This window comes from Tripterygium wilfordii, chromosome 2 (assembly GCF_013401445.1).
Source record: "Tripterygium wilfordii isolate XIE 37 chromosome 2, ASM1340144v1, whole genome shotgun sequence".
In the NCBI taxonomy this organism is placed as follows: domain Eukaryota; kingdom Viridiplantae; phylum Streptophyta; class Magnoliopsida; order Celastrales; family Celastraceae; genus Tripterygium; species Tripterygium wilfordii.
This window is the reverse complement of record NC_052233.1, coordinates 2216756-2238162: the sequence shown is the minus strand read 5'-3', so window position 1 is coordinate 2238162 and position 21407 is coordinate 2216756. Positions and strand designations below refer to the sequence as shown.

General features: G+C 34.3%; 2 protein-coding genes across 2 annotated transcripts; both read right to left on the bottom strand.

Annotated features, from left to right (window-relative positions):
• Window positions 1-2135: 2135 nt before the first annotated feature.
• Window positions 2136-3159, bottom strand: LOC120009349 (ribonuclease 1-like). The gene is made up of 3 exons (XM_038859909.1): window positions 2917-3159; window positions 2567-2777; window positions 2136-2380 (listed from the first exon to the last, which is right to left on the bottom strand). Exons 1-3 carry the CDS (start codon window positions 3157-3159, stop codon window positions 2136-2138), a joined length of 699 nt encoding a protein of 232 aa, XP_038715837.1.
• Window positions 3160-19427: 16268 nt separating this feature from the next.
• Window positions 19428-20552, bottom strand: LOC120006369 (ribonuclease 1-like). The gene is made up of 3 exons (XM_038856389.1): window positions 20298-20552; window positions 19960-20170; window positions 19428-19773 (listed from the first exon to the last, which is right to left on the bottom strand). The coding sequence occupies exons 1-3, from the start codon at window positions 20538-20540 to the stop codon at window positions 19529-19531; spliced, it is 699 nt and encodes a 232-aa protein (XP_038712317.1). The 5' UTR covers window positions 20541-20552; the 3' UTR covers window positions 19428-19528.
• Between the last annotated feature and the right edge of the window lie 855 nt (window positions 20553-21407).

Below are 21407 nucleotides of genomic sequence, written 5' to 3'. Positions count from 1 at the left end.
ATGAATCAAACATTGAGGCTATTGGTTGTGGTCTTCATGGAGATACAACTCTTTTCAAACATGTGGGACAAACCTTGTCCTCTCTATCATTAGTGATATATTCTTGTTTGACATTTTCACTCAAGACATGTGCTACCAAGAAAGTTAGGTTGGTGCAATCAAACAAGATCCTTGACATTTTCACTCAAGACATGTGCTACCAAGAAAGTTAGGATTGGTGCAATCAAACAAGATCCTTGACATTTTCACTCAAGACATGTGCCACCAAGAAAGTTAGGTTGGTGCAATCAAACAAGATCCTTGACTAAGGGATCACTTTTGAAGTCTTTGATTCAAAATGAAGGGACAAGATGGCATAGTACAATTTACATCCATGGTTGAGAATTAAAGAGAGTTTGAATGGTCAAGATTTGAAGACATACATTGATCAAAGGGTTGTGCTTGTGACAACACTTATGGAAGAAAGGTACAACTTGACTTCTCTCAAGCTTCCAACGTCTATATGCTCTATGGTGGAGATTTGTTTGCTCAAATCATCAATGACCAAGATTAGGAGCTGCAATGGATGGTAGAGATCAACTCTTGAAGTTTGATCTAATGGCTGCAAGCATAGGAGAGAATTGCCTTTAAAAGAGGATCTTCCCTTTCATACAACTTGGAGAAGCAAATTGAAAATTATCCTTGAGAGAAACCTCTTGCTATCAAGTTCATCAATCATCAAGCTTTCTTGCTATTTGCTACAACAATCTTCTCCAATACAAGCCTCTACAATCAAGGACTTCTCACTACTCTTGCTTTTGCAAAAGGGAAGTTCCTATATCCTTTAGCCTTTGTTTACTTACAATCTAAACCTCTCTTGTTCTTAAAATCCTATCTTTGAGAGTGTTGCTGTAATCTTGAGAGTTCCACACCAAATACCTTTGAGGTAACCTGTGAGAACCTTGGCTGAAAATCCCATTGAGAAATTCCCTTTGTTAGGGGAAATTGTAAACATTGAAGTTTGAGGGAGTTCTTAGAAACCCTTGGTGTAAGGAGTTTTGTGGGTCTCTTAAAACCACACCTTAGTGGAGTTGGGAAAATCCTAGGTTGGTGAATCTAGGTAGTAGACGTAGGAGAAGGGTCTCCGAACTACTATAAATCGCTGTGTTGATTTCTTTGTTTACTTGTTTATATTTACTACTTGTTTCAAACTGCAGGATTTTCAAAACCCTAATCTGTCCGAGATTAGCAGACTGCCTTAAACTTTGAATTTTGATCTGAAATTTTGATATAGTGTTTATTAAGGTGTTGTGACATTGCATATAAAATTTCGTTGCATTTCGACATCATTTGATAGGTAAAATCTGAGTTGAAAAATCTGTGTGCAGTGTGTTGCTTGAAAATCTGTTTTGTGCAATTCTTGATTATTTGATATTTGGTTATTCACTATATTGTATCACATCTTGCATTGGATTGAATATTGATTAGGAAAATCATTAGAGTCCAAATTTGTGTGCTACTTGTTAATTGCCATTAATTTGTTTAAATTGAAAAGGTGATTCCAATTGGAATTTGGGGACACAATTCACCCCCCCCCTCTTGTGTTAAACTCGATCCGTCAGTTAGATCCGCTGATTTGTGTTGATTTATGTAGTTTGCGTACTTGTGTGGATTTATTTTTTTATTATTTTTTACTAGAACTATTAAAAGTTGGAGATTGTTTTTTTAACTTTGTGATGTGACCAACAAGTTATTGTGATTTGAATCTTAGAACATTTGGATGGTTTTTTTTTATTGAATCTTACAAAATCTTCTTCGCGGGTTGATACTTCGTTCGGTTCTGATAACACTAGTTCAAACCAATTAACATTAATTTAAAAAAAGTCATAGCAAACTATTAAAGAATATAGAACAAAATTAAATTATACATAAGAAAATTTATAGTGATTCGGTCATCATCATCATCCAAGCATATATTCCAGAAGTTTGGAGTCGATTACATGAGTTTATAAGAAAATTAACGGGAATTCACTACATGTATTCGTTTCAACCATTTATTTATAGCTAGTGCTTAAAAGGTGAAAAGGACAATTTTGGTACAAGCTAGACAAGGATCAGTAACATGATAGAGTATAAGAATAAAGTCTATGTCGTCCTCAATCACTAACTAATGTAGCAGAAGGAAACTGTATGAGCTTGTCGGTTGGACAATTACCAGTAGAAGGACGTCCGATTGGTATAAGTACATCAGTCCTATTGAGACGTACCCAAATCTCATGTAGTTGTACATTTCCAAGTGTATTTTTGTTACACCTAAGTTCAGCATCCACTCCCAAAGCGTCGTTGACGGTCGTTGCCATCTTGGTTGCATTATAAAATCCATTGTCCGGATTATAGCCTCCTGTTTCATATGACAAAGGTTATAAACTTGAAGAATAAAATTTACATGAATCCATCTATACTATAGGGAAAAGTAAAAGAATTATTATATTATTCGTAATCAGGTAAATTTTGGGGTATCCATTATCATAGTATAAAAGAATTATTTAAGAAAGAATGCAATAATATTATGAAGCTGTAAATTTACCTTGATTGAGTATTTGAAGGAAATTATAAGTCTTTGGGATATTTATGGTTGTCTGAAAATAAATTTTCGGATTCGTTGGATGTTTAAAACACATCCCATGTTTTACCCACTGGTACTTCCAAAAATCATCAGTTTTTGTCTCGTTTAGGTAGAATTCAACATCCGGCCATAGGTGGATCATATCAGGGACAAGCTCGCCTAATAACTCTCTCTGTTTCCACCAACAGTCATATAAACAAGAAAGAAAACATGAACAAAAAAAAAAGTCAGAAACAACTATAAGTGAGAATCCATAGGAACACAACATTACTCATATATATATATATATATATATATATATATATACTAACCGTAATAGCTTCTGCTGGGAGTGGTATCTCGGTAGTGTGGCATCCCGTTTTATTGTAGGGTGCAACCCACTTTGTTGCAGTGTACATAGTCCAACCTCCATGAATTGTGAAACGATCATCTATCAACGGCTTATCACAATCAATATCCTCTGCGTCAGTGTTGCAAAATGATGGGGGCCACACCATGACAATTTTCAAGAATTTATACGGACCCTTGTTTGTCTTATAGACTTTTGTATCCATTGCTGAGCAGATGATCGTGGTTGTAAGAATGTACCTAAGCATCATACAAACTGATAATTTTCTCATTTCTTCTTTAACGAATAACAAGTTCACAACCCACTGCTACTGGTGTATTAATTTGTTGTATGCATTGAGGATCTTTATAGCACCGTATTCGTTGTCTTCTTCTTGTTTTTCAAAGCTGTACGTAGACTTTGGCTTCATCCAGTCCTTGAATGCATCGTGGCTTTTTTTTTCTTTAACTTTTATGAATTCTCAATGTTTAAAACGTTATGAAAAAAGGATTAGTCATGTTACATTAGGGATGCAAGTTTTACCTATCCTAGGTGAATACTCGGAATACCCACCTCGCTTGGAGCGATTCTGGGGATGGAGACGAATATGGGAATTTCATTCAAGATGTAACAGCATTGGAATAAAAATGACCACTCCAAAATAACTATAGAAAATGTATATATTAATTTAAATTTTTTTTTTGGGCCAATCATAGTAGTTCATCATCTTATTTCTTTTTGATATATGATGTTTTTCATCTTGTAATATACCGTATAAAGAAAGATAAACTAAATGATCTCATGATTGTATATAAAAGTTGTACTTCTTAAAAATTATAAAAAATTTTACTTTGAAAAAGTCAACTAATTATATTTCCAAGATGAAATCTATTCTTCTAGATAGAAATATAGCATGTTTTAAAAATTACACAAAGCTTTGATTTTAATAAAAATAATTTGTTCGTTGTATTATGATCATAATTTTAATAGAAAAGAAAAAACACCACTAAACGGCCGGACAGAATTCATACAAATGCAAAGATGTTTAAGATAGGGTGATCCCTTGCCGGCTTTGTACCCTTACAGTACACCAATGATATTTTTGTGTTTTATGACTATAATGTGGAGAATATGATGAACGGCAAAACATTGCTTCGAAGCGAACAAAATTATGCCTGAAGCAAATGACTCTTTTCTTTGACTCTTTTCCTTGTTCTGCGGTGGGCGGGGATCCGGGCAATTATCAAAGCTCTCCAAGTTAGAGCATCAATAGAAAGGTGGCTAACGTTGGAACATAGTTATAGAATTTGATTAATGTTTTGTCGGTATTTTTTCTTCTTGCATTTTTCTTAGTTTTCTTTTTCTTCGTGGTGTTTATGTTTTGTTTTCTTTTGTATGTATGGTATTCCTCCGTCATAAATGACGATTTTAATAAAAACCCAATGTGCCGTCCTCTTTTATAAAAGCTCAAAGCTCTCCAATGTTCTTTACTTTTATTTTTCATTTATTTTGTGAACCTTTTTTTTTTCAATTTGAGTTGTTTTTACTATCTTTTGCATTACTAAATGGAAATCCAAAATTACAAACCTATAATGTTGTGCCATCCTCTTTTATTTTTGAATGATCATATGCATTATATTTGATTCGATAGCTTGCCTCTTGTTCATGCAGATTTAACCTATATATATATATTGTATCTTGCTCGCTTATTCAGTATGTCCTCCAATCTCTTATGGCTTATAAGGGTAGGACCTACGCTACACAAAAGGGGGTGAAATGGCTTGACCGAAATTTGGGGTAAATTTCCAAAATCATTTCTCATCAAATTCGATTGAAGCAACAACTTTCTACTCGTCTGTCGACTTTTACTTTGTTTGTTGAAAATTAATGGCTATAAGCGTCTCATTTGTATGGGTTGCTGAATCTATTTTTCCAACGCAGGACTTGTATCAATTTTCAAATCAACCAGCTATAAATTTTCAGGTCAGATTATCAATAACCCAAAATCAAATATAGAGAGTGGTGCAGTCCAAGGCCCAACAAACGAGTCCAATGAAGCCTAATTGTTTTAGGCTCTTTTGTCAGGCCAATGTCTTGTTTCCTGCTATCCCAGTTATAGTAGGATTAGTGGTGTGCTGTAAAGACACTTCTGGTTGTTGAGAAAACTTTAGTTACTTTGTTACTGTTTATCTTCTTGAGAGAGATTCTCGATCTAGCTACTTTGAGAGTGATTCTAAACTCCTCTATCTTGTTACTTCACTATTGTACTGGTTCCTTGTTGTGTTACATATATATAGATATTGGGCAGTGTGGGCCTCTTACTTGTATTGTGGTATTTGCTCATATTGCTTGCCTCAATTTTGGTATCGGAGCTTCGCGTGTGTCCACGATGAGCACCACACGCAACAGTCGACAATATGGTGCCCCAGAATTTAGTGTGGAGCAGATCTTAGAGTCAGTGATTCGTCTCTTAGATATGATTTTTGACAAGATGGAGACTTTGTGGGAGCACAACTTTCCCGTAGCTCAGCATGGAACTATCCCAGATCTCCTCAACCCTGGTGAACCCGACGTCGATGCTGCCTCTCATGATCGTGGTAGTTGAGCTGGTAGCCCTGAGGGTTTTAAAGAACCAACCGGCCCTCCCCCAGGAAATATCCCTCTTGCTGCCCATTACCACCTCTAAATCCTCTCCCCAACATACTTCCCATGCCCACCACACCACCGACCTTACTAACCAAGCCACCAACCTCTCCTACGACCCCCAATAATCTACCCTCCCCCTTATTTTCCCACACCACCAGTACCCTCTTTCCCACACCCACCCCCATACAATAATATCCCCCCAACCAACCCCCGTACCCAACCACCGCACAGTACCATTATCTTCCTGAACCCTACCCTCCACCCAACTCTTATGGGGAGACATATGATGTCGGGTACCATTCGCGTTAGTATTTTGAACCAGTCAGATTTCGTGGAGTTACGACAATCAAGCAAACGTCTCTCGACGGGTCAAACTCGAAGTCCCTGATTTCTCTGGTAATATCGACCCGAATGATTTCACTGACTGGTTATCAACTTTGGAAGAGTATCTGAGATGGTATAATGGCATGGTATAAGTATATCTTCCCTGTTGAGACGTACCCAAATCTCATGTAGTTGTACATGTCCAAGTGAATTTTTGTTACACCTAAGTTCAGCATCCACTCCCAAAGCATCGTTAACGGTCGTTGCCATCTCGGTTGCATTATAAAATCCATTGTCAGTATTGTTGGACCTATGGTCCTATATGTCTAATTTTAATGATATCAATTTAAAACAATTTTGAAACTCATATACAACTTTAGTTAAGTAAGCTTAGCTCCCCCTTACTTTAACATCTATTCTCTCCCAATCATGGCATATACACTCCCCCTTAAGTTATTCCTATATATGCATTTTGGCAAATGATTTTAATGCAATTTATCATCATGTCTCTCCCCCTTTTTGTAATAATTCAAAAAGTGGAGAACTAAGGGGTTGATGCAAGTTTTGTAAAAGATTTATAAGCATTTTTGAGATTTGATCACAAAAGTGATTTAAGACCATAAACATGCTTCAAATAATATCAAAACTAGTTCTCATCAACAAATAGTCATGGCAACACACCAATTGAACCAATAGAACCTAAGTGAACCAATTTGGAGCCTATCACACTAAGTGACCCATGGCCTCCTAATGACACTAGGTTACTCCTCCTTCAATCATGCATACCAATTTATACATTTAGCTTATAAGCACATATCACCAAGAAAATATAATAAGCATTCAAGTTCAAACTTGGGATATCAATCAAACAAGGATATGCATTCAAGTAATATGCACTCAAGGCGCTTCACACAAACCCAATGCATTTCTTAGTTTTATGAATCTATCCTTAGCTAAAGGCTTAGTGAACAAATCGGCAATATTATGTTCCCCTTCTACATGTTCAAGCACAATGTTCTTTTTAGCAACATGATCTCTAATGAAATGATGTCTAATGTCTATATGCTTAGCTTTACCATGATATCTAGGATTCTTAGACAAATGTATGGCACTTATGTTATCACAAAGAATTGGAATGTTTGAAAATTCCATATTAAAATCAAGCATTTGTTGTTTAATCCAAAGCAATTGGCAAGTACAACTACCAATAGCCATATATTCGGCTTCGGTAGTGCTCAAAGCAACACATGTTTGCTTCTTGGAGAACCAAGATATGAGCATATTTCCTAGGTATTGACAAGTACCACTAGTACTTTTCCTATTTATTTTGCAACCCGTAAAGTCGGCATCTACAAATGAATGCAAGTCAAATGAAGATTTCTTATCATACCACAACCCTAGGGAAGGTGTGTCCTTTAAGTACCTAAGAATCTTCTTTATGGCCATGAGATGTGTTTGCTTAGGATTAGATTGAAATCTTGCCCACATGCAAACACAAAACATAATATCGGGCCTAGATGCGGTCAAGTAAAGTAAACTACCAATCATTGACCTATATCTCTTTTGATCAACATCATTACCATCTAGGTCGGGTTCTAATTTGGTTCCCACTCCCATAGGTGTGGATGAACCTTTAGAAATATCCATGCCAAACCTTTTTAATATCTCATTTGTATACTTAGTTTGACTAATGTGAGTGCCAAGTGGGGTTTGTTTAATTTGTAAACCTAGAAAGTAAGTCAACTCACCCATCATACTCATTTCAAATTCATTCTTCATGCATAATGCAAAATCTTCACACATAGATTCTAATGTAGCACCAAACACAATATCATCAACATATATTTGCACAATTAGCATATCAAGACCTTTGTATTTAATAAACAAAGTATCATCAATACTACCACATTGAAAACCATTTTCAACCAAGAACTTAGACAATCTTTCATACCAAGCTCTAGGAGCTTGTTTTAAACCATATAAAGCCTTGTCTAGTTTGTAAACATGGTTTGGAAATTTCTTACTTTCAAATCCGGGAGGTTGTTTAACATAAACTTCCTCATTTATCACACCATTTAAAAATGCACTTTTCACATCCATTTGAAAAAGTTTGATATTTTTGTAACATGCAAATGCAAGCAATAATCTAATAGCCTCTAACCTTGCAACCGGTGCAAAGGTTTCATCAAAGTCAATGCCCTCTTCTTGGCAATATCCTTGGGCCACTAATCTAGCTTTGTTCCTAGTTACATTACCATTTTCATCCATCTCATTCCTATAGACCCATTTTGTTCCTATAATGGTGTGGTCTTTAGGTTTAGGACAAAGAGTCCAAACCTTACTTCTCTCAAATTGTTCTAACTCCTCTTGCATGACATACACCCAATCATCATCATGCAAAGCATCACGTACATTTTTAGGCTCTACTAAAGAAAGCATGGCAAAAGAGTTTAAAGGATTAGAATTGACCGTAGAGTCCCTTTTGGCTCTTAGTTGCCTTTCTTGATGCAAGTCTCCAATAATTAATTCTTTTGGATGAGACTTCATCACCTTGTATTTGTGAACACCCGGTTGTTTCATAGCATTTTCAGCTTCATTTTGTTCTTCATTTCCCTCGGGTTCACCTTCACTTTCTTCATTTGGTGGTGTTTCTTCATTTGAGATATTCATCTCCCTTAAGTTCTCCACCAAAGGGACATCATCTTCATCTTCATCTAGCAATTTTACTCCATGTGTACCTTCATTTTTGTGCTTCAAAGGATGTTCCAAATCTGAAAAATTATTTTCTACACGCACATTTGGAGCAAGTGTGGTCATATCATCGAATTTAACATTTACACTTTCTTCCACAATTTTAGTTCTAGAGTTAAATACTCTATATGCTTTAGATGATGATAAATATCCTAAAAATATTCCAATGTCACTCTTTGCATCAAATTTATCCAAATTGTCTTTGGTATTTAAAATAAAACATTTAGCACCAAAAACCTTAAAGTAATCTACTTTAGGTTTCTTGCCATACAAGAGTTCATAAGGAGTTTTCTTTAATCCTTTTCTAATGCTAAGTCTATTACTCACATAACATGCATTACTAGTAGCTTCAGCCCAAAAATATTTAGGAAGATTATATTCTAGAAGCATGGTTCTTCCTAGTTCTTGTAAAGTTCTATTCTTCCTTTCTACAACCCCATTTTGTTGAGGTGTCCCAGGAGCACTAAACTCGTGTTTAATACCAAAAGAAGCACACAAAGAATCAAAATTAGCATTTTCAAATTCACCTCCATGGTCACTTCTAATTTTTGAAACCTTTAAGTTATGCAATTTTGCAATCTCCTAAGTAAGTTTTCAAAAGCATGCAATGCATCACTTTTATGCACAAGAAACAAATACCATGTAAATCTAGTATAATCATCCATAATAACAAATGCATAGTATTTTCCACCTAGACTCCTAACTCTACTAGGACCAAATAAATCCATATGTAACAATTCTAGAGGCCTAGAAGTACTAATATCAAGTTTAGGCTTAAAAGACTCTTTAGTTTGTTTACCCCTAACACAAACATCACAAACATGTTCAACATTGAAATTTAATTTAGGCAATCCTCTAATAAGTTCATTGGCACACAACTTTTTCAATGTAGACATTCCGATATAACCTAATCTTCTATGCCAATGCAAAGCATCATCATTCTTAGCAAGCAAGCAAGATATTTTAGAATTTTTCATAGCATCAAAATGCATTACATACATATCACCACTTCTACTTCCTAATTTCACAACATTACCATAAACATTAAACACATAACATTTATCATTTTTGAAAAGAATATCAAAGCCTTTATCGGCTAAGTGACTAACACTCAATAAATTAAAAGATAAATTTTCAACCAATCTTACTCACTAAGGGAGAAAGAAGAGTTACCTATGGATCCCAAGCCTAGGATCTTACCTTTGACCTTGTCTCCAAAGGTCACAAATCCTCCATTCTTCTTTGCTTCAAAGGATGTGAATAATGAAGCATCTCCCGTCATGTGTCTAGAACAACCACTATCCAAATACCATTTGCATGACTCGGATTTGGATTTTAAGCACACCTAGATAAACACATGTTTAATATACTTTAGGTATCCAAACTTTGGATCCTTTGGGGTTAGTAGCAATAAAGGCATATGCATCAATTTTGAAAGTTCTCATCACATATGCTTTCTTTTCAAAGTCATTCAACCCTTTAGGCACCCAAACCTTCTTCACATAAACTTTCCTCTTCCTAGGTGTAGTTCCCTTAGGAACATTAGCCTTACCCTTGGGGTAGGTACCATTTTTGTTCACGTTGACCGTGGCCTCCTTAGCCTCTAGAGTGTCCTTAAGTTTCATAGGATCATATCCTAATCCACTCTTGTCAAGATAATGTCTTTGAGATGCAAGAAGTTCATCCAATTTAGAAGAACTCATAGAAAATTTTGAAAATTGTTTTTCAAGCATATTGTATTTCTCATTGGCCATATCAAGCTCTCTTTGTAGAGAAGAAGAGTTAGGCATAATAATGCACTCATGATCATCCCATGTATCCAACTCACCTTCTAGCTCATGAATCCTAGCATGCAAAGCATCTAAGTCATGTGAATTGCTAGATGATGCAATGTTACTAGAATTAACACATGTTTTCAATTGATCTTTTAAATCCTCATTTTCTTGAACTAATGCATCAAGTGAAAAACATACATCATCATATTTAGATTTCAAATCACAACACTCATTTAGATGCATTTTTTCCACTTTAGAAAGTCTACTAACTTCTTTCTTAGCATGCTTGTGTTTATGCATCAATTTCTCATAAGCAATGTAAAGGTCATCATAAACACAAGAGAGCTCATCATAAGAAGGTTTAGAAGATGTTACCATCTCATCCGAATTTGATGAGGACACTTCCTCTTCCTCATTTGCCATGAGACACAAGTTGGCTTGGAGTTCCTCTTCACTATCACTTGAAGATGATGATGAAGAATCATCCCAAGCGGCCTTGGATGCCTTCTTCTCCTTCTTCCCTTTTTCCTTCTTCTTCTCTTTCTCTCTATATTCCTTATGCTTCTTCTTTTGAAGCTTAGGGCAATCGGCCATAAAGTGACCTACTTTGCCACACTTAAAGCAAGTACTCTTTTCTTTCTCTTTCTCCTCTCTCTTATCTTTAAAAGCCTTTCCATTCTTGAATCCTCCACGTTTGTTCATTTTCAAGAACTTCTTGAAATGCTTAGCTAATAGGGCTGCCCCTATTTCACTATCATCATCACTAGAATCCGAACTAGTGTCACTATTGATCCTAAGAGCTAAGCCATTTTTCTTAGGTGGTGCATCTTCCTCATCTAATCTTGACATCTCCAACTCATGTGTCATTAGACTTCCTATTAATTCCTCTATCTTAAGCTTCCTAAGGTCTTTAGCCTCTTTAATGGCTACTACCTTATCTTTCCAAATCCTAGGTAAACTCCTAAGGATCTTTTGGACCTTATCAACTTCCTCATATGGTTTGTTCAAGGCTTCTAATTCATTACATATGCAAGTAAGTCTAGAAAACATCTCCCTAATGCTCTCACCCTTCTTCATTCTAAAGGTCTCAAACTCGGTGACTAGCATGTTTATCTTATAGTCCTTCACTTGACTTGTTCCTTCATGCTTCAACTCTAACATATCCCAAATCTCCTTTGCACTCTTACATTGAGCTATGTAATCAAGTGCAATGTGCAAAGTGTTGATTGCCTTATTATTTAGGCTAAGTAATCTCTTATCTTCCTTAGTAAACTCACTCTTTTCCTTATCTACCATCTCATCACCCAAAAGTTTCCTAGGAACATAAGGACCATTCTCTACAACTTCCCACAAATCATAATCAATGGAATTTATAAAAATTTTCATCCTATTTTTCCAAAAACCATATTGCGAGCCATTGAAAAATGGTGGTCTATTCATGGATAGGCCTTCGGCCTCACCATAAGAATTAATATTTGCCATAAATATGCCAAATAAGATATAACTCCTAGTTTTAGCTAACCTGCTTCGATACCAATTGACGGATCGAGTTTAACACAAGAGGGGGGGTGAATTGTGTCCCCAAATTCCAATTGGAATCCCTTTTTTTAAATTTAAACAAATTAATGACAATTAACACATAGCACACAAATTTGGACTCTAATGATTATCCTAATCAATATTCAATCCAATGCAAGATGTGATACAATATAGTGAATGACCAAATATCAAATAATCAAGATTTGCACAAAACAGATTTTCAAACAACACACTGCACACAGTTTTTCAACTCAGGTTTCACCCATCAAATGACGTCGAAATGCAACAAAATTTTATATGCAATGTCACAACACCTTAATAAACACTATATCAAAATTTCAGACTAAAATTCAAAGTTTAAGTAAGTCTGCTAATCTCGGACAGATTAGGGTTTTGAAAATCTTGCAGTTTGAAACAAGTAGTAAATATAAACAAGTAAACAAAGAAATCAACACAGCGATTTATAGTAGTTCGGAGACCCTTCTCCTACGTCTACTACCTAGATTCACCAACCTAGGATTTTCCCAACTCCACTAAGGTGTGGTTTTAAGAGACCCACAAAACTCCTTACACCAAGGGTTTCTAAGAACTCCCTCAAACTTCAATGTTTACAATTTCCCCTAACAAAGGGAATTTCTCAATGGGATTTTCAGCCAAGGTTCTCACAGGTTACCTCAAAGGTATTTGGTGTGGAACTCTCAAGATTACAACAACACTCTCAAAGATAGGATTTTAAGAACAAGAGAGGTTTAGATTGTAAGCAAACAAAGCCTAAAGGATATAGGAACTTCCCTTTTGCAAAAGCAAGAGTAGTGAGAAGTCATTGATTGTAGAGGCTTGTATTGGAGAAGATTGTTGTAGCAAATAGCAAGAAAGCTTGATGATTGATGAACTTGATAGCAAGAGGTTTCTCTCAAGGATAATTTTCAATTTGCTTCTCCATGTTTTATGAAAGGGAAGATCCTCTTTTAAAGGCAATTCTCTCCTATGCTTGCTGCCATTGGATCAAACTTCAAGAGCTGATCTCTACCATCCATTGCAGCTCCTAATCTTGGTCATTGATGATTTGAGCAAACAAATCTCCACCATAGAGCATATAGACGTTGGAAGCTTGAGAGAAGTCAAGTTGTACCTTTCTTCCATAAGTGTTGTCACAAGCACAACCCTTTGATCAATGTATGTCTTCAAATCTTGACCATTCAAACTCTCTTTAATTCTCAACCATGGATGTAAATTGTACTATGCCATCTTGTCCCTTCATTTTGAATCAAAGACTTCAAAAGTGATCCCTTAGTCAAGGATCTTGTTTGATTGTACCAACCTAACTTTCTTGGTAGCACATGTCTTGAGTGAAAATGTCAAGGATCTTGTTTGATTGCACCAATCCTAACTTTCTTGGTAGCACATGTCTTGAGTGAAAATGTCAAACAAGAATATATCACTAATGATAGAGAGGACAAGGTTTGTCCCACATGTTTGAAAAGAGTTGTATCTCCATGAAGACCACAACCAATAGCCTCAATGTTGGATTCATTCAACTTGATTAAATGCCTTAGTGGAAAGTTGGCAAATATAGGATTTTTCATAGTTTCCTAGAGCTCCAAGCTCATTCTTAGAAACAGGACTTCGACCACTCTTGAACATACTGAATTCTGAGCCATATGAGACCACAATGATGATTAACCTACAAGGAAATAGGAGGTAGAACTCCCCAATTGCATGTAAGCTCAAAGAGCTTCATATAGAGCGCATAGGTTAATTACATTAACAAAACAACTCAGAAAATTCATATTACTGCATGATAAATCATTTTATATGTATTTGAATGTCCATGTAAAATTTCATAACAATCGGAAATCGTTTGGTCACTCAACCAAACAATTAGATCACTAATAGTGAAACTAAGATGTTTCGTCAAATATGAACATATTTGACCTAGTAAAATTCAAGAGAAAAGGTCATTTACACTGAGTTTGCAAAATGACATTGAATTTACACTTAGAATTCATCGGTTTCACTATTAGTGACTTATTTGCTTGGTTGAGTGACCAAACGATTTCCGATTGTTATGAAATTTTATATGGACATTCTAATATATATAAAATGATTTATCATGCAGTAATATGAATTTTCTGGGTTGTTTTTCTAATGTAATTAACCTATGCGCTCTATATGAAGCTCTTTGAGCTTACATGCAATTGGGGAGTTCTACCTCCTATTTCCTTGTAGGTTAATCATCATTGTGGTCTCATATGACTCAGAATTCAGTATGCTCAAGTGAATTGAAGTCCGGTTTTCGAGTATGAGCTTGGATCTCTAGAAAACCAAGAAAAACCTATGTTCATCAACCTTCCACTAAGGCATTTTGATTGATGATTGGAACTAGCCTTAGGGCTGTATGATATGGATATATTGGTGCTGCCAAATTCAGAGTTTGAAGTCAAGATTGGAGGGACGTGTTTGGTCACGTGAAGGATCTCTTATCTTCATCAAACAAGATCTTGCACATGCTTCCTTTATTGAGGTCAATGATCAGATTTTTGTGAGAAGACAATTGATGAAGCTAAAGGACAAATGCAATGGTTGAAATTTGTAAGAGATGAGAAAGTATATTTTGCAACTAGACAAGACTTAGATTATGAAGATATTCTTGAAGACTACAAGCTCCAACGGTACACTAATCTATGGCCGAGATTGAATTGTTTTGAATTATGAATGGATTAGATTACAACAAGACTTGAAGGGTTAAGATGACCATTTAAAAGGTGAATCCAATGGTTGTGCATAAGACAATATTCTTGCTTGCAATTTTTGACTTAAAAGAAGATCTTACTTGATTTTTGGAGTCAAAGATGGCTGCAAGTTGCTACACATTTTGTAGGAAATCGTTGGAGATACCAAGGCCAAGATTTGGTGTAAGTTTGATCAAATGGTCAAAGATGACAAAATTGTTGGAGATACCAAGGTCAAGATTTGGTGCAAGTTTGATCAAATTGTCAAAGATGGCTGCAAGTGCACATGACAACTCAAATCTTGGAAAGCTAGACTTGGAAAATGATGCAAGTGCAACGGCTACATATTGCAAGGTTGAGATTTAATGATCTATTCATTCAATGGCCAAGATTTGCACATGTAATTGAAGGTCGAGATTTGAAGATAGAAAAAGATCCAATGGTGGAAATCACAAGAGCTTGGTAAATTATAAAGAGGGGTTCTTCCTCATTCCAACTTGGAGAAGCCAAAATTACATTGAAGAAATTCTTGCTCTCAAAACTTTCAAGCTAGTTTGTGCCATTGAATCCAAGCTTCTACCCAAGCCACTCTAAAGGCTTCCTCACTATTTTGCTTTTGCAAAGAGGGAGTGCTTCTCATTTGGCTTCTTATTTTCAGATTTGAAAATCCTCATTATTCTTCATTTTCTATCCAACCCGTGAGGTGATATTGTGATTCTTGAGTGTTCCTCAACCCCATTTGCTTAGTGTAAACCTTGAGTGAACCATTTATACTGAACACTTGTAAAAGTCCCTTCATTGGGCAAAAACCTTGTTGAGGTTTAGTTTAAGGGAGTGCTTGAAACCCTTGGTTGTAAAGTTTGAAGATTATCTTGAAATCTTCAGTTTTAAGGGTGACCTAAAAACCCTTGTGAGGTTTGTGGAGCTCTTGAGAAAACCACATCCTTAGTGGAGGTTGGAAAATCCTAGGTTGGTGAACCTAGGTAGTAGATGTAGGAGAAGAGTCTCCGAACTACTATAAATTGCTGTGTGGACTTTCTTGATTGCATTGCTTGCTTGTTGATTGATTAAGTGTTTTGATTGCAGAATTTTCTGAACCACTAGTCTGTCCATGCACTGTTCACATAGCTAAACTTTGAATTTTAATCTGAATTTTTGATATAGTATTCATTAGGGTGTTGTAAAATTTCATTGAATTCTGACTTGATTTGCTAGGTGAAATTTGAGTTGTAAAATCTGTGCGCAGTGTGTTGTTTAAAAAATCTGTTTTTGCAATTCCTTGATTATTTGATAATTGATCATTCACCATATTGTATCACATCTTGCATTGAAATGAATATTGATTAGGATAATCATTAGAGTTCAAATTTGTGTGTTAATTGTTAATTGACATTGATTTCCTTTTAAATTATAAAAAGAGATTCCTATCGGAATTTGGGGACACAATTCACCCCCCCCCCCCTCTTGTGTTAAGTACGATCCATCACAAACAAACTAAAAGATTGGTTTAGCATGACACTATTTTTTGGTTTGCCTCATATCCTAAATTTGATTTAGTGTCGGTATCTACATGTTAGAGGATGGATTAAGATCCTTAATTAATTCTTTAAGGGTGATTCACAGATTCACCTAAGAGAATTTACCTATGAGAGTGTGGAAGTGAGGCCGCTTCCTGTGAATAAATTGACCATATTCTAGAGCACTCTCAAAATTAGGATATTGCACAAGGCGACAAGCATGCAAAGTAAAAGAACACTCTTAAATTCAGAACTGAGTATGTATGACAATTCCGGCTTTATCTACAAGGGTCCTTGGTTCAAGATCCGTACACCATAGCGTCTTGATAAAGTTTTGATTTGTTTATGCTAAGTGAAAGTTCAAGTCCAGAAGACACTTAGCACCTATGTACTCACTCTGTTGATGATGTATACTGTTGTAGTTCAATTTTATAACTTATTAAATAATATATACATATATTTTGAAAATAGGGGAGGATTGTTGGATATTTTCAAACAATTAAATGTTTTTTCACATGGAAGTTTAAAGTAGTTTTTTGCATTGAAGAGACACAACCAATGAATACAGAACTGTTTGGAAGTCATTTGTCTTAAACAGTTTTTTATTCAAATTGAAAATGTGTTTAGGCAATGGTTGAATATCTATATATTAGCATTACCACAACCATTATAGATATAAAAAAAGGATACATCATCAAGAGTTTCAAAATAGAGTGTTCTTGGGTTGCTTTGGATAGTGCATCTTCAAAGATCAATCACAAACTAGAAAACTTCATTATATCCTAAATGTATTTTCTCGTATACCCGGTACACTTGTGATACCCATCAAAGGGAGAGAAATTTGTCTAAAAGAAAGCGAGTACGCGCCTTGAAGTTGTTCTAATTTTTCATCTCCTATTACCTTCATTAACATATATCTTTTCCAACAATGTATATATATATATATATATATATATATATATATATATATTAGTTTAAAGGTTTTTTTTATGTATATTAAGAAAGATAAACTAAATGATCTTATGATCGTCTATAAAGGTTATTATTTAAAAAATATAAAATTTATTTTGAAAAACATATATATGCCAGCTGAAATATAATATTCTACAAGGTTAAAATATTACACAAAACGCCTTAATTTTAATACAAATAATTTTTATTATGATCTTCAAGGTCTTAATTTTAATAGAAACGAAAAAAGCGCCACTAAATGGTTGCCGAACATAATTCATAGAAATACAAAGATGTTTAAGAGAATTCATACAAATGCAAAGATGCAAAGATGTTTAAGAGAGGGTGATCCCTTGGCACCACTAAACGGTCGGACAGAATTCATACAAATGCAAAGATGTTTAAGAGAGGGTGATCCCTTGGCGGCTTGTCCACTTACAGTGCACCAATGATACTTTTGTGTTTTCTGACTATAATGTGGAGAATATGATGAACGGCAAAACATTGCATCGATGCGGGTTATGCCAAGCAGACCGGATTCGTTGTCAGTCAATAATAAGCAGCGGATGTAAGTGAGTTGTTGGTTGAACGACAATCATATTGTATGTAAAGGATCGTCCACCCATTAGGTCGTGGGTTCGAATCCTACCCCTCCCCAAGACCTCTGTTTAAAAAAAAAGCATCAGATTTGCTACTACTTTTTGTTTTTAATCGTGGAGCCCATCTTTGTCTTTATAAAAATGATACGTAGTCCATCAGTTTTGTAACCCAAGGGAGCCCAACAAGTTTATTCCATTAATTTAATCAATGGATATATAGTTTGGATAATGCTTGAGAGCCCCAAAAGACCTTCATTTTGTGTTGGATGTGAAGTGGGGCCTACATGTGTGTTTTTAATCAATGACTATTTTAATGCCACATAGATTTGGGGAATTTTTGGCGGTCAAATTTTGGGGTCTCTAGCATTATCCCTATAGCTTTATTCATCTCTTTTATCTCAAAATTAATTGTCAAAAATTTATTGTTTTAATATAGATTTCATTATTTTTTAAAGCACAGTTTAGAATTTCATTGTTTTAGTTTTGAATTCATTATTTTTGAAATTCCATTGAAAAAAAATAGAATTAAGATTTATCCGATAAAACTCGTCTACAATAGATCTTGTTAGAAAGAGCTTTATGCACTGATTCTGAATATATAAGTTTTTTTAAAATCAAATATTAATTTTGAGAGTTAAAACGTTTTTATTACTTAAGTTATTTTCTTAATCAAGGGGCCCACAAGCAGCCCCACTGTTATACATAAAATTTATATTTTAAATCATGGGGCCCACTTTATATTATTATCTTTACCAATATATTACACGAAAAGACAAATTTCTTTATATTATTATTTTAATTAACCAATCTTTTTTATTAGCATTTCCTTATTAATTTTACTTAAAAAAATTTATATTATTTTTTTATTAAAATATTTTAATCTCATATTATATTAAAACAAATATTTAAATTTTAAAAAATATATTATTCATACGAATTATATAAAAAATAAGACAATTATTTGTTAATTTACTAAACATTGCACAATTTAATCAACAGTTTATCGGGAAGCATCAACTTTTAAGTCACCAAAAACCTCACAGCATATTTCACAGTTTTAAGTTCAGTTTTTTTTCCATAACTTTTCTACTAGCAGTAAAAATCAGTTTTGAATTCCAACTCAAAATCTAATAGAATTCTGATTTTACAACTTTGAGTCAAAAAAAACTCCATGGATGTTAAGTAAGGACACTTGCCTATTGAATTAAAATTTAATGTGGTTATGTTAAAATTTTATCACCTTTTTGAGTTATTTATTCAATCACGTTTCACAGTGAAGCTTGAAAATTCAATAAGAATTTCAAACATTAAACTAAACATATATACTAATAATTCGTATTGTGTTCTTCAATTTTTGAGACTGTAATAATGTGTATGGAGTTGTTGCTTGAATGGAATTATTTCTTGTGTTGAAATAGTGTATAGTATTGAAATTTCTAAATTGGTGCATTGCATTAAAATTTCTAATAACACTTGTTCAAACCAATTAGTATTAATTTTAACATTCATAACAAACTATTAAAAAGATAAGACAAAATTAAAGTATACATAAGAAAGATCTCTAATGCTTCATCATCATCCGAGTATATATTCCAAAAGTTTGGGGTCGATTACATGAGTTTATGAGAAAATCAACGGAAATTCACTACGTTTATTCGTTTCCGTCATTTATTTATATCAAGTACTTAAAAGGAAAAAAAGACAATTTTGGTACGAGACAAGGATTAGTGATAGAGTATAAGAATAAAGTCTATGTCGTCCTCAATCACTAACTAATGTAGCAGAAGGAAACTGTATGAGCTTGTCGGTTGGACAATTACCAATAGAAGCACGTCCGATTGGTATAAGTACATCAGTCCTATTGAGACGTACCCAAATCTCATGTAGTTGTACATTTCCAAGTGTATTTTTGTTACACCTAAGTTCAGCATCCACTCCCAAAGCGTCATTGACGATCGTTGCCATCTTGGTTGCATTATAAAATCCATTGTCCGGATTATAGCCTCCTGTTTCATATGACAAAGGTTATAAACTTGAAGAATAAAATTTACATGAATCCATCTATACTATAGGGAAAAGTAAAAGAATTATTATATTATTCATAATCAGATAAATTTTGGGGTATCCATTATCATAGTATAAAAGAATTATTTAAGAGAGAATGCAATAATATTATGAAGCTGTAAATTTACCTTGTTTGAGTATTTGAAGGAAATTATAAGTCTTTGGGATATTTATGGTTGTCTGAAAATAAATTTTCGGATTCGTTGGATGTTTAAAACACATCCCATGTTTTACCCACTGATACTTCCAAAAATCATCAGTTTTTGTCTCGTTTAGGTAGAATTCAACATCCGGCCATAGGTGGATCATATCAGGTACAAGCTCGCCTAATAACTCTCTCTGTTTCCACCAACAGTCATATAAACAAGAAAGAAAACATGAACAAAAAAAAAAAGTCAGAAACAACTATAAGTGAGAATCCATAGGGAACGCAACATTACTCATATATATATATATATACACTAACCGTAATAGCTTCTGCTGGGAGTGGTATCTCGGTAGTGTGGCATCCCGTTTTATTGTAGGGTGCAACCCACTTTGTTGCAGTGTACATAGTCCAACCTCCATGAATTGTGAAACGATCATCTATCAACGGCTTATCACAATCAATATCCTCTGCGTCAGTGTTGCAAAATGATGGGGGCCACACCATGACAATTTTCAAGAATTTATACGGACCCTTGTTTGTCTTATAGACTTTTGTATCCATTGCTGAGCAGATGATCGTGGTTGTAAGAATGTACCTAAGCATCATACAAACTGATAATTTTCTCATTTCTTCTTTAATGAATAACAAGTTCACAACCCACTGCTACTGGTGTATTAATTTGTTGTATGCATTGAGGATCTTTATAGCACCGTATTCGATGAAATATATGAGCATTGTAATTTTTTTTATTGATCCTCAATGTTTAAAATATTATGAGAAAACATTAATCATGTTTATATTAGGGATGCAAGTTTTAGCTGCCCTAAGTGAATATTCACAATACCCGCCTTTTTTTTGTTTAAAATACCATAGAGAATTATGTTTACGGTTGGAATCGAACCTATAGAAAATATATTAATTACAAAATTATATTTCCAAGCGGAAATATATTCTTTTGCAAGAAATATAGCATGCCTTAAATATTACATAAACGCTTTATTCCAATAAAAATAGTTTTGTCGTTTGTATTATTATCATCTTCAAGGTCATAATTTTAATAGAAAGCAAGAAGCATCACTCAACGGTTGCCGAATAGAATCCATAAGAAAGCAAATATGTCTATAGGGTGGTTGACGATTCCTTGTCCTCGTATTTTTTTAACGTTGCAATTGAGGGGTTTTGTCAGTAATGGAAAATGCGAAGAGGCAAGGATAAATACAAAGGGGAGAGAAGTTGGTGAGTCTAGTTTTAATATGACCTACTTAGGTTATTTTTTTTAACTGAATTACTCTTATCTCTTCATAAATTTTAAAATATTTTTATGATTCAAACAATTATATTATATTATTTTTAATATATTATTATGTATATTTTATGGATTTTAATATATAATATTATATTATTTTTTAAAATATTATTATATATATA